This window comes from Haliotis rubra, unplaced genomic scaffold, assembly GCF_003918875.1.
Source record: "Haliotis rubra isolate DU_JTF1 unplaced genomic scaffold, ASM391887v1 Scf1093, whole genome shotgun sequence".
NCBI lineage: Eukaryota > Metazoa > Mollusca > Gastropoda > Lepetellida > Haliotidae > Haliotis > Haliotis rubra.
This window is the reverse complement of record NW_025764996.1, coordinates 2,286-15,749: the sequence shown is the minus strand read 5'-3', so window position 1 is coordinate 15,749 and position 13,464 is coordinate 2,286. Positions and strand designations below refer to the sequence as shown.

Sequence of the window (13,464 nt, the reverse complement as noted above, 5' to 3'; positions counted from 1 at the left end):
AGATTTGCACCGTGCTACGGTGTGCTTGATAACAGTATGAAATTTATGCCCCGGAATCTGGCGTTCACTCATGACAGTCATACCAAACAATAATATGACACCGGGTGCTTCCCGCTTCTCCAGTTGTGGTGTGCGCCCATACGATATTGCTGAAAGCCAACTCACTTACTCACTCAACAACAACCCGTGAAGATCCAGGTTAGAATTGATCACCCAGGCTTGTCGTAAGAGGCGACTAACGGGATCGGGTAGTCAGGCTCGCTGACTTGGTTGACACATGTCGCCGTATTCCATTTGCGTAGATCGATGCTCAAGCTGTTGATCACTGGATTGTCTGGTCCAGACTCGATTATGTACAGACCGCCGCTGGAATGATTGCTGAGTGCGGCGTAAAATTAAACTCATTCACTGACGCTCTCAACAACTGTGACACATGCATTCAATCATGTTACATATCATGTTCAAATATGTCAGTATGACTACATCCACAAATACAGACGCATGTATAGATTCTCGGCAGATATACAGTACTATGTTTATAACGAACACCCCTGAACCGAACCGGAATAGAGAACAGGGACTCCTTTCACGAAGCAATCTTTACTAAGGTTAACCTCAACTCCCATTCTTTAACATTGCATTAAGGTTACCTTAGTGACTTAAGATCACCTTAGTGCTTTGTGAAAGGAGGCCCTGTTTTTTTATCCCGGGCATTTGCTACATGATTTAGTTGAAATGCGCATATCGAACTACGTTTACAACGAACTCGCTTATACCGAGCTGACGGACATGAAGAACGTTTGTTTTTGGTGTAGACCACATGCTGTATAATTTAGTCGAATTTAACAACGGTTATATCGAACTAATATCATTGGTCCCTCTGGGTTCGTTATAATCGTAATTTTCCGCATTTAGAGTCTGCGGGGACACTAAATTATGGCATCATAAAATTCATGGTATAAACAATAAATAGGCATGTAACAGGGTTCGTCCAGAGTCTGCAAACGGCCTGATTACTTGTATATAGGAGGATGTGTAAAGAACTATGACTATCCTTTTAATAGCTTCATCATCAGCAATTTAATCAATGAAGACAGCACAAGTATCAACCATATAACTATGTGATAATTGATGAACAGATACTCCAATGGTAACTTGAAACAGTTGATGCATGACGTCACAGTAGGTGTTCAAAACAGCTATTTACACTATTCTGGTCAATTCCCTAGACTTGTGTTGTCCTCTATAGTTAAAATGTTTTAGATTTAATTACTAGTTTTACATTTATATCTGTGATATTCTAGTTGTTTTACTGTCCTTCGTTGACAGAATTTTATACTCTATCTTTAATTACTGTTAATATATATGTTGTTTTAGTCACGATATGGCTGAAATATTGCCAACGTGACTTTAAATTTTAACTCACTCACTCAATTCTCTAGACACGTAAAAACAGATTCTTTTATACAATATATCGTATCATTAACGTGGGAAATGTGTTGATGAGGCTTTGTAAATAAACGAGAATTGACCAGGGGACTCTTGAACAGAACGATCATCTTGAGTCTATTTCACAGTATGATCATCGTAGCACTAAGATAGCTTTGTGCCAGTGGGGCCTGGCGTCTAGTGTGTGAGATCATAACACAACGATCCAAGCAGCTCACAACGATGTGCTCATCACCGAGGCTGACCACCGTATAATTCAGTTAGTCGCCTTTTGCAACACCCATAGAATATTTAGGCTTGAAGGAGGCAGCCCCAGATGTCTAACCACAGCTTCGGGTATATCGATGATCTGAATTATTCCAGTAACGGTCACTTAGCCAATTCCTTCCAGTGACTGCCTCATCTGAACTAGAACTAAAGAGAAGTTTGGCATTACCAGTTTCATATTTTGACAACAAAATTCTTATAAAGGAGGGACGGTATCAGCTTTCACATTACTTCATACGTCTCCCAACGGCTTGGTGTCTATATTTCAGAAAATGTGAACTCATAAAGATTGTAAAGAGCGTTACGCAGAAGTACCTCAGCACCTGATGGAGGGGGAGATAACCCAATCTCATTCCACATTGTTCATCACAGCTCATCTTTGTTGGATGACTTGTCACTTTTTATGTGAAATGTTGTGTATTGTATCATGCAATCTATATTTTGAAATCTTGTGTAATATTCATTATGTATTCTGTACAGCTTTCCACCAAGAATAGTGTATACTGTTTGTACCCTGGGCCTTAGGTCCCTAGTACTGAATAAAAGAATTGAATTGAATTGAAATTGAATTGAAAGAGCGTTACATGATTCTTACTCAAGCAGGGTCGTAGGGAGCCCAGGGGGGCAGGGGGACAGCTGTTCCCCTATAATCTTTTTACAGATTAATTTTTGTGCATCAAACTATTGATATAACACTGTTTTAACGTTGATGATGCCCCCCTTTATTAATAAAAGTTAACTAGGGCCCTGACAAGTGTTATTCTATCTGGGTTAGTGTCTTAGTAAAGCTTTCGGGAAGTTATATAATATGTATGTGGAGGATATTTCCAAATTTGACCCGTCAGTGAACAAGTAAAATCCCTTATTTGACATGTAGCAAATATCCCGGTGTTTTTTTTTCTGGCGAACACTTGACTTGCCTTCCATGTGTCTGTGATTGGTCCATAACACCCAATCCCATCACTTTTTCATAATGATTGCATGAAGGTCGGAAATGTACAGTGGATTAATCACTACATCTCCCATTACAAGAAACTAAAGGCAACAGTTTGGCGACGATAACTTTTCACCCTGTATTCTCAGCCAAGCCCTAGTCCTTGACCTCTAGTGCAGCGAGGTGAATATTACAATCATTGTCTTTATTGCTATAGGTGTCCAGATACGCTTCCTTGGGGTCACTAACACTACTCTGATTATTGACTTGGTGAGGCATGAAGGAACATTTAACCATGGATCTCAGAACCCTATACTGTTCTCATTTGCTGAGTCTCCATTCATGTTATCATTGGACGGCTTCTCTGTTATTCTAAACGCTTTGATTTTTGTGGAAGTGCTTGAAACCTTGATCGCAGTATACGATATGTAAATGTACTTTCGAAACGTGAAACTAAGATAAAATTAAATTTAAGACGCCTTCTTCTCTGGGTTGTTGCGCGATAATAAGATTGTAATTGGACTCAGGTCATTAATAGGACTGTTCAAGAGCGGATCAATATAGGACTATTCACGATAGGACCACTATGGGACTCGCTCCATGATGTGACCAGAACGGGATTCTATTCTTGATAGGACCGTAATGAGACTTTGTTCATGACAGGAACATTATATGACTCTGTTCTCGTATAGAACAAAGAAACAAAGAAACTGTAAACTGTGCAACCTAAACGTAATTGAAAATGATTATCACTTCCTACTTATCTGTCCAGCCTACATTGAATTAAGACGTAAATATCTGTTGTTGCAATTCTATGTTTTTCATAATATACTAAAACTTAATTCGTTGTTATCATCCAAAAATGAAGATATTTCCCTGAATGCTTCTAAATATTTGTTTTAAGGAAAGGGAAATCAATAGGACTCTATTCATGATACCTGACTTCATTCATAATAGGACTAATATGGGACTTCATTCGAGATTGATAAGAGTATTATCATGATTATTGGACTCTGTTTATGATGGGATCAAAATAGAACTCTATTCATGACAGAGCTAAAATGGGAATCTATTCCTGATAGGACCAATTATGACTCTAATCATGGTAGGGACGTACTCGGCGTGACGAACCACTATGCTAACCAACCGACCCTATGAATCAAACGTAAAACTACTTTTATGCCACCCTACCAATGATTTTACGGGCGGTCCAGTCGCCTGAGGCACAGCAATTCTGTGTGTGCGTCATGGGTTCTAATCCTGGTTCGCCCATGTAGGTCTCTAGGTGTGTTACCACCATACGTGTGCTCGTGTGCCTCGCCAAAGTTGTGAACACTGGGCCTTCCTCGTACGTGAAGCTAACACGCCGGGGTATAACTGGAATACCGAGAGGCTTTAACACTCACTCACTCACTCTCTCCACCGTAATACTATAAATCACGAACCCTTGTTTTCTTGAGACAAATGTGTTGACTCAGTTGTCGTTGTCAATGGCTTTTCAATTTGAATCATGACAATACCAGAAATAGAAACAGCTCACTCAAACTGCTGGGGGTGTTAAGTACTGTTATAAAACACTCACTCGTTGAAACAACGTTTTCCTTAGAGACACTTAATGTGAGTGAGTTTATTTTTACGCCGCTTTTAGCAAAATTCCAGCAATATCACGGCGGGGGACACAAGAAATGGTCTTCACACATTCCAGTAGGCCTACCTGCGTGGGGAATCGAACCTTCGGCGTGACGAGCGAAAGCTTTAACCACTAGTCTATCCCACAGCTGCTTTTCAAAGAATTAATGTGATAAGTTTAATTCTGGTAAATAGACCAGTCAGTGTTAAGAGCGGTTGCTGATATTACAAAAACAAATGCCTAGGCTACCCTATCGCCCCAAGAGACTAGTAGCATGTCAATTTAAAAGGGCCCCTGGGATTTTGTTGTATGGAGTTGAACCACGTACAGACATTCATATGTCATAATTCTTCATCTTATTCTTCATCATAGACTTCATCATCATCGTCGTTGTTTTTGATGTTGTTCAGTTAAGTAGTCTATGAACATAACAAATATTAAATAAAATCATAAAATTAAGGAAATAGAGATACACCATGTCATATGTCACACTAATGCCCAATAGCCCGATAGATAGCCTTCGTCATTGAAATGACATGTTATATTTGCCAACACACTAAATTGCGAGGAGCCGATCTTGTATGCGGCTCACGCGGATTCTGTTCTGCATCGTTGCTGATTCAAACGGAATTACCTCCCCTGACAAGGGCAAGTAACTCTAAATTTGTTACATAAAGATAAACATGGCTGGGCTTACGAAAACATCTATGGGGCTTAGGCGATTTATTTATCAGGTTCGTCAGTGTGTACGTATTCTAGAATCCATGATTAGACTGAGATCTTTGTACATGCAAGTATTTGACTGTATATATGATACATGTTATGATAATTGTACAATAGCTAACAGCACAGAAGTGAAAACAGGTTTGACATTGAAAATCGTCTCTATACTGCAGTGTATTGTTGCCTGTTTCAGAGACTGCAAACTCCAGTGTTTTCCCGGATGCTGAGTTCCAACCCTATAGATTCTGGATCCGACATGGATCCGCCAATACCAGCCTATGTGGAGAAGACCAATGAGGATATTGAACTGAAAAGAGCCAGGTTGTTGTACCAGAGTCGGAAGAGAGGAATGCTGGAGAATGGCCTCCTGCTCAGGTTTGTAAGGGTCGAAACATTATCGTCTGGTTACTGTTTTTTTAACATTGAACAATCTTTCGTCACAATGGTCACTTTATTGGGTCAGAGATACAAACAGTGGGTGAAGTTCCTTCCGTTCCCCTGTATTTTTCTTCAGCAGATTAACAGAGGTAACGCAACATGTTTCGACCTTATATATTGTAATTAATTTTTAGGCTTTTAGTTATCTTTGTGTCTTCTCTAGTAACGGGTCTGACGGGTTCTCACAAACTGGTTTCTTGTCTTATTGACACGTGACCTACGGCAGAAATCGTCCTCACGAGAGGTTGTGGTGCTGTATTCTAAAGCTGCTGCATCTCTATAAATTAATATGTACTACAAGTATTAACAAAACCTAACACAACAATTACTAGAGAAGACACAAAAATAACTAAATTTCTACATCAAACCGTTTCATAGTGTACTTTCGACGTTTTGGGTTTCACGTTTTTGTGTGAAAAAAGTATTAAAATGCAAAAGGAAAAACAACAAATGGTACTCACGTATTACACCGGACATGTGCCTACTATATTGGATTAGGTCCCTAAACCCTCAGCCCTAACCCTAACCCCTTGAAATAATCCTAATAAATAGAATGCATGGACCGAACCGGCAGTATTAAAATGCAAAAGGAAAAACAACAAATGGTACTCACGTATTACACCAGACATGTACCTACTATATTGGATTAGGTGCCTAACCCTAAACCCTAACCCCTTGAAATAATCCTAATAAATAGAATGCATTGACCGAACCGGCACAAACATGACTGACGTGTCCAGTGTAATGCATTATAACCGCTTCGAAAAATGAAATACTAATAAAAAACTTTTCTATGTAATGGTACAAATTACTGAATGAAAAAAATATATATGTATGTCAGTTCACATTGGTAAATCATTTAGACTTAATAGCTACTTAGAAACCGAAATATATAATATATTTACATAATTTAAATAATTACATTGACCAAAATTGCGAATAATCGAACATATATAATATAGACCGGTTTAACGCATTCTCGCTAAATTTAAAAAATACAATAATACACAAAACATAACAACTCAGCACCCCATAATACAAATAAATATGAGCGTATCAGTGAAAATTATTTCAAACTGATGCTTGCAAAAATTGCGCATCCGCCAGTATACAACTACTGGAAACTCTCAACATCGTTGGGTTTATGCAATGACATAGCTAGTAGAGATCAAACACAAGTGAGCGGAGCTTATATGCGCACTCGCTGAGCTAGACAACCGTATTGCCATGCAGGAGTCATAGGGCATTGTTTCAAGAACTTGCTTTCGAACAAAATCACATTACAATACGTAAAAGGGTATTATGACGTATTTTTAAAGTTTGTGGTGCTGTATTCTAAGGGTAGGCCAAAGTTAAAAGCGAATGCAGACAGCACAGATCATTGTTCATGCAATCAGTCCCTGGTGGGTTTCAGTAAGTGGCGACAAGCAGGATCAGGTAGTTGGTTGGTAGTCAGGAGGTGGTTGGTACATGTCATTGTATGCCAATTTTGTAGAACAATGCTCATGGCGTTGATCACTGGATTGTCTGTTCCAGACTTGGATTATTTACAGACTGCAGCCATAATAGCTAGAATATTGCTGAGTTCAGCATTAACAGCAAACAAAAAACTTAAAGATTTATCCATGAAAATGAGTTTGAATTCTTGAACATTGTTTGTCATTATTGTGGGATTCACCAAAGTGGTAATTCTCGGAAACCTGCATACTTCCGACATCAGCTGACGCACAATCATGTAGGTGACATGCTATGGAACGTTGCACTCACTTTTTCTCTAAACCTTGGATATTTTTCATTTATAGTAATTTTTCTTATTTGTGATCATGTGTATTCATATTATCTTAAGAAATGCCCCTTTTTTAAATCTGTCCACATTTCTTTAATTAAAGGTGCAGGTGTGTTTTTAATTCATTAGACACTGTTTACCCCAAAGTTTCATTGCAAAGATAATATTTGGCGGAATTCTATGCATAACATGATCAAAACCTACCCAGTCTATTTTGAGACATCACAAATAATTTTAGTCCTAGTGATTAATGTGGAGACTATTCTAGTAGTGACTGAAAGTTAACATTTATTCTTAAACTACCCATCAGACCATACATGGTTAGATAAGGACACATGTGAGTTAGTTTGTTACTGAATTTTAGTTGTTGTTTTTTTCTTAAACTCTAGTGGATGGTGCGTGGCCAAGTGGTTAAAGCGTTCGATTCTCCACGTGGGTACAATGTGTGAAGCCCATTTCTGGTGTCACCCACCATGATATTGCTTGAATATTGCTAAAAGGGGTGTAAAACCAAACTCACTCACTCACTTAAACTCTAGTCTACTGATCCACATATGGACAATAGGCTGTAAACTAGTTTGGTTTGTCAAATGGTGTGTGCGAACTAGGGGTGACTGTTGAGGGTTAAAGAACTATTGCGATAGCGATGGTCTTTTGCCACTCTATTACGACCAACTATTGCAAGACTATTGTTATAGCTTTTTCTCCTTGAATTGTCTCATTTGAAGTCATTTCCCAAATGAAGGTATAGTTTATATGAAATAAAAACAAGTTGAAGTAGCTTCAGTCTCCAGGGGTGGAAATAAGCCATTGCCCGACATCTGAGACCAGTGTTTTTTTTCTGTCGGGCAAGCAAATTTGTGTATCATGCTGTACCGGTGTCCAGTTGACTTTCCAATGTTAATAATGTTGTTTATTTAAAAAATCAACAAGAAAACAGCCGATATACTGGAAAAAAGATCAGGGCAAGTGATTTTACATGTGCCACTGTACCGGAGTACACTAGCAATTTTAAAGTTATTTCCACCCCTGGTCTCTTTCTCTGACAAGAAACTTGAAACCCAGATCAACTACACAGTTTAAACATAAACTCAATGAAGCTGCAAGTCTACACCCAAACATCATGTATTTTGTGCTGCGCATTTATCAACGGAAGTAAGTTATGAAACTATCGATAGTCACACATACTATCGATGCATCAATAGTGTTTCATTTCTACCATCGATTAATTGCAATCAGAGACTCAACAACTGCAATCCATCAATATTTCGATGCATCATTACAGCCCTAGTGGGTACACTCACCAAACCATAGCAGTGTCTCATATGATGTCTGTAAACTTAGATCTTTGTGAAACGACTTTGTTGTAACTCATAATACATTTTTCCAGTACTTTCGCTGCCAAGCATCTGGATGATCTGAATGAATCCCAGCTCACACTGTACGACCGGCTCATCAACCAGCCCACCAATGACTGGGAGATCTACTACTGGGTAACTGGTAAGCCTTTATGTAATTGCATGGGTTGGGGATTATAATCTAAACAGAATTTGAAATATATAAATATTCACTTGGAGGTTATGTTAATAGATGAAATTGGAACCACTGCTGGTGGCTGTGTTCCAGATCAAACTCAAGATTGGGTTTAGTTCCAGACAACTTGCCTGTACTACTTTCTGACACTTTTACCTGAGAGGCATGGACTGCTGTCTGTCAGTTTCAGCCAAGAGGCATGCACTGCTGTCTGTCAGTTTCAGCCAAGAGGCATCCACTGCTGTCTGTCAGTTTCAGCCAAGAGGCATGCACTCCTGTCTGTCAGTTTCAGCCAAGAGGCATGCACTGCTGTCTGTCAGTTTCAGCCAAGAGGCATGCACTGCTGTATGTCAGTTTCAGCCAATAGGCATGCAGTTTCTGTCTGTTTCAGCCAATAGGCATGCATTGTCTGTTAGTTTCAGCCAAGAGGCATGCACTGTCTGTTAGTTTCAGCCAAGAGGCAAGCACTGTCTGTTAGTTTCAGCCAAGAGGCATGCACTGTCAGTTAATTTCAGCCAAGAGGCATGCACTGTCTGTTCCTTTTCAGCCGAAAAGAGTGCACTTCAGTTTCAGCTGCTCATTAAGTCAATATGATCCTTTGAAAGTGCTTGACTCACAACTTTAATATCCTAAAGATATTTGGGGCATTGAATGTAGGGATGGGACGATTCACCGATGCATCGATACATCACGATACATTTAAGTTTGATACAGCTACCATATCATCGACTGGTGTATCGATACAAAAAGATACACAACCTTATTTCAAACCAGTTATATCTTAAACATGTTTAAGTACTTATTTAGAGACAAATACGCAAGTATGACAGAGTTACTTGTTTGTTTATTACAATAGTGTTACTGTTATACACAAATACCTTGAAATAAATCATTTTAAATCATTAATACTGTGCCATTCTTTCAATGTGTATGTATCGTGATATGTATCGTATTGCAGATAAAATATCGCAATATGTATCTTATCGTGACATAGTGTATCGTCCCAGCCCTAATTGAATGAAGGGGACACTTTTTAATGACTGTCTTTAGTGTCAGTAATCCAGAGGAACAAGCACAAGAAACATGATAAAGTGCTCTAATTTTGTGAAGATCTGGGCCTCCTTTCAAAAAGCACTAAGGTGAACGTAAGTCACTAAGGTAACCTTAGTGCAGTATTAAAGAAGGGGAGTTAAGGTTAACCTTAGTAAAGGTTGCTTTGTGAAAGGAGCCCCTGTATGATATCTACTGTTGTTTTTTCAGGTGCCAAGCCTACACCTCAAGAGTTCGACAGTGAAGTTATGACCATGTTGAAAGAACATGCACAAAATAAAGACAAGGATTCTCGGATACGCCAACCAGACTTGTACACATAAAGCAAGTGTTACATAAAAACAGTTGATGTGTGCTATCTGAGTTGCAAGTCCATTGTATTGTCTTCAATACAAAATCTGCGGATAATTGAATAGTTTGAAACAATTGTCTGTCAACAAGGCCCTAGTCTAATGTATTTGGATGTCCTTCAATGGTACAAAGTCTACAACATGTATTAACACATCTTTAAGTCAGCGATGAGATGATGTGATATATCTGGAACCCAGTGTCTCAGATAATGGGTTGTGTTGACAAGGAACATCCTTCCATGGTGTATATAACTGAACTGTGTGTGGATGAGTTTTGTTGTCAAGTATATACAACACACTGATAGTCATGTGAAGACATTGTTTGTAAAGTTTCCTTGCATGCATGTACATCGATTCACAGAATACAGTGAGTTTTCTGAACATACTGATTTTTTTTTTTTTAATAATTTACCTGTCAAAAACTTTAATGATGAACAATGAACATAATCATATTTGCTGTTTAATTGTTGATTCTCTCACAACCCTTGGATAAGGTGATTGGATAGTCAAATGGATGGAAAAATTCTTTCTTTGTTAATGCTGTATTACAACTAGGTGTGGATAGACAGGAAATTATTAGGTCAGTAATAATAATAATAATGTGTCCATTTATATAACGCTAACAATCAAGGCCATTATTACCCCGGATAACCCAAGATGCCTGTTAGGCGCTAGAAGGTTATAGTCATATGACTTTTTCCACCGGGTACCCATTTTCCTGCTGGGTGAACAGAGGCAATTTTGAACAAACTCACTTGCCTAAGGTGAGACCACATGTATCACATGTGCTTCGTTGTGGGAGGGACTCAAGTCCTAGAAAATCTCAGGAGTCAAGCTGCCAAACACGGTCACCCATCCAAGGACTCTCCGAGCTTGACGCTGCTTAACTTCACCGATTTGTGACCTGAGCTTTTAAGCACAGGACCACGCGCCACCAGTAGCAGATAATCCAGTTATCATTTGAATTTCCTCTGACATGGCTGGTTTCCCTCCTTTGCCAGAATCTTGTGAAAGGAGCTCAGCCAGCTTGACATATCCTTTGACGTGGCTGCTTTTCATTCCTTAGCCAGAAAGGTGAGGAGAGGCGAGGTGAAATTGGGTCTAACGTCATGCTTGAGAATATTTCGCTCATATGATGACGTGCATGCGTGTGTATGTGTATGTGCGGCTGCTTGTACTAGCCCGGACTGAAGCTGGTTTTATAGTGCTAGCCCACTGAGATACCATGCTGCAGGGAAGCATGAATACCCCACTCAGACACATTATACTGACTCCGAGCCAACCAGTCCTTGTTGTACCCAGTAATGCCGAGCGCCAGGCAGGGAACAACAAAAAACATATTTTAACGTCTTTTGGTATGACGTGATCAGGGATCGAACCTGCAACCTTCCGCTCTCCGGGCGGACGCTCTAACCACTACACCACAGAGGCAGTCCCTTAGCCAGAAAGACGTTGGAGAGCTTACTCTATTCTCAGTTAATTTCACCTCAACTGATCCATGATGTTTTCATAAGCAGGAGTCAAAGCCGACAAACCCCAAATTGTAGTTGATATAAATATTTTCTGCAAGTATAGCAACTTATTGAAAACACCATGGATCAGATGAGGTGAAATTAACTGAGAGTAGAGTATTCATTTGCCTTATCATTAATATTTGTGCTTATTTCTTGTTAGATACTGTTTGGTAGCAGTCTGTGAATACTCAAAGCTGGACCAGACAATCCAGTCACTGACATCATGAGCATCAATGTACACATCTGATGTACAAGGAAGTGCATCAATGAAATCAGATTGATTACCTGATCCCATGTCACCTCTTACTAAGTATTGTGTGATGAAGTCTAATTCTTACATTGACTGTCTTGGGTTGTAAATGTTTGTAGATGTGTTCTCTCACCATCATGACTGTATATGAATACCTAGGTCTCATCTCAAAGGAGATAGCATATGGTTTGAACAGTGATCTCCATTGTGTTAAGGATGTGAGTGAGTGAGCGAGTATGGTTTTACGCCGCTTTAAGCAATATTCCAGAAATATCACGGCGGGGTACACCAGAAATCGGCTTCACACATTGTACCCATGTTGGGGATCGAACCCAGGACTTTGGCATGACAATCAAATGCTTTAACCACTAGGCTACACCATTGCCTCATCAAGGATGTGAAGACATGAACCACCCTCTCACAATGCAACCACCTAATACCCATTTTAAACAGCTTCATGCAGTGGGTTTAAATTAGTACCAGTAATTACACTGGGTTATATTAATTCTGATTCAAAACCCTGTGGCCCCATGACATGCAGTAAGGTCTGAACAGTTTTAACTTGCCCAAAATGGAGGTGAGGTGAAATGGGGTTTAACGTGGTACTTAAGGATGTGCATGCGTGTGTATGTGTGGCTGCTTGTACTAGCCCAGACTTAAGCTGGTTTATAGTGGTAACTCACTGAGATACCATCCCGCAGTTAAGCATGAATACCCCACTCAGACACATACTGATTCCGAGCCGAAGCACCAGGCAGGGACCAACAAGTACCATATTTTAACATCTTTTGGTATGACGCGGATGGGTATCAAACCTGCGACCTTCCGCTCTCCGGGTGGACGCTCTAACCACTACACCATGGAGGTGGTTTGCCCAAAATGGATGTTTGCCCAACTGATTAGTTTGAATATTCAAGCTAGATGCCAGTGGTCTGTAAATAATGGGATCTTGGTCCCGTTCCTCAAAGCGTTCGTAGCGCTATGGTGATCGTAACTCCCATACTTTAACATAGACTTACGACAGTCGTAGCGCTACGATCGCTTTGAGGAATGGGGCCCTGGACCACATAGTGTTGATTGATAACATGACAAATAATCTGGATACAAAGACATGTAAGTAACATATGTCATACGACTCTGACCACCCAATCTATTTAGTTCTCTCTTATAACAACCCATGAAAATCCGGGTTAAAATTGATCTTCAGTACCCCCATGCTTGTCGTAAGAGGTGACAAACGGGATCGAGTGGTCAGGCTCTCCGACTTGGCTGACACGTCATCTTATCCCAATTGTGTAGGTCGATGCTCATGTTGTTGATTGTATGTCATCACATGATACAATTAGTTATTAGCAAGTGAGTTTATCACTGGATTGTCTGTCCAGACTCGATATTTACAGACCGCCGCCATATTGCTGGAATATTGCTGAGTGTGGCGTAAAACTAAACTCACTCACTCCTCTTATAACGAGCACTGTCTGCTGGGGACATTATTTGACCAAAATAGCCATTCTGAAATCTCGCTCAATGCAGCATTAGC

The 13,464-nt window shown here is 39.8% G+C and overlaps 1 protein-coding gene across 2 annotated transcripts; it reads left to right on the top strand.

Annotated features, from left to right (window-relative positions):
* The first annotated feature begins 4,949 nt into the window (after window positions 1-4,949).
* On the top strand, window positions 4,950-10,541 carry LOC124283401 (succinate dehydrogenase assembly factor 2, mitochondrial-like). 2 transcript variants are annotated; one of them, XM_046719464.1, is made up of 4 exons: window positions 4,950-5,014; window positions 5,197-5,378; window positions 8,618-8,727; window positions 10,021-10,541. In XM_046719464.1, the coding sequence occupies exons 1-4, from the start codon at window positions 4,964-4,966 to the stop codon at window positions 10,131-10,133; spliced, it is 456 nt and encodes a 151-aa protein (XP_046575420.1). In that variant the 5' UTR covers window positions 4,950-4,963; the 3' UTR covers window positions 10,134-10,541. The 2 variants fall into 2 exon arrangements, with proteins under 2 accessions (XP_046575420.1, XP_046575411.1); XM_046719455.1 differs by having other exon boundaries at window positions 4,957-5,026.
* Window positions 10,542-13,464: the final 2,923 nt, after the last annotated feature.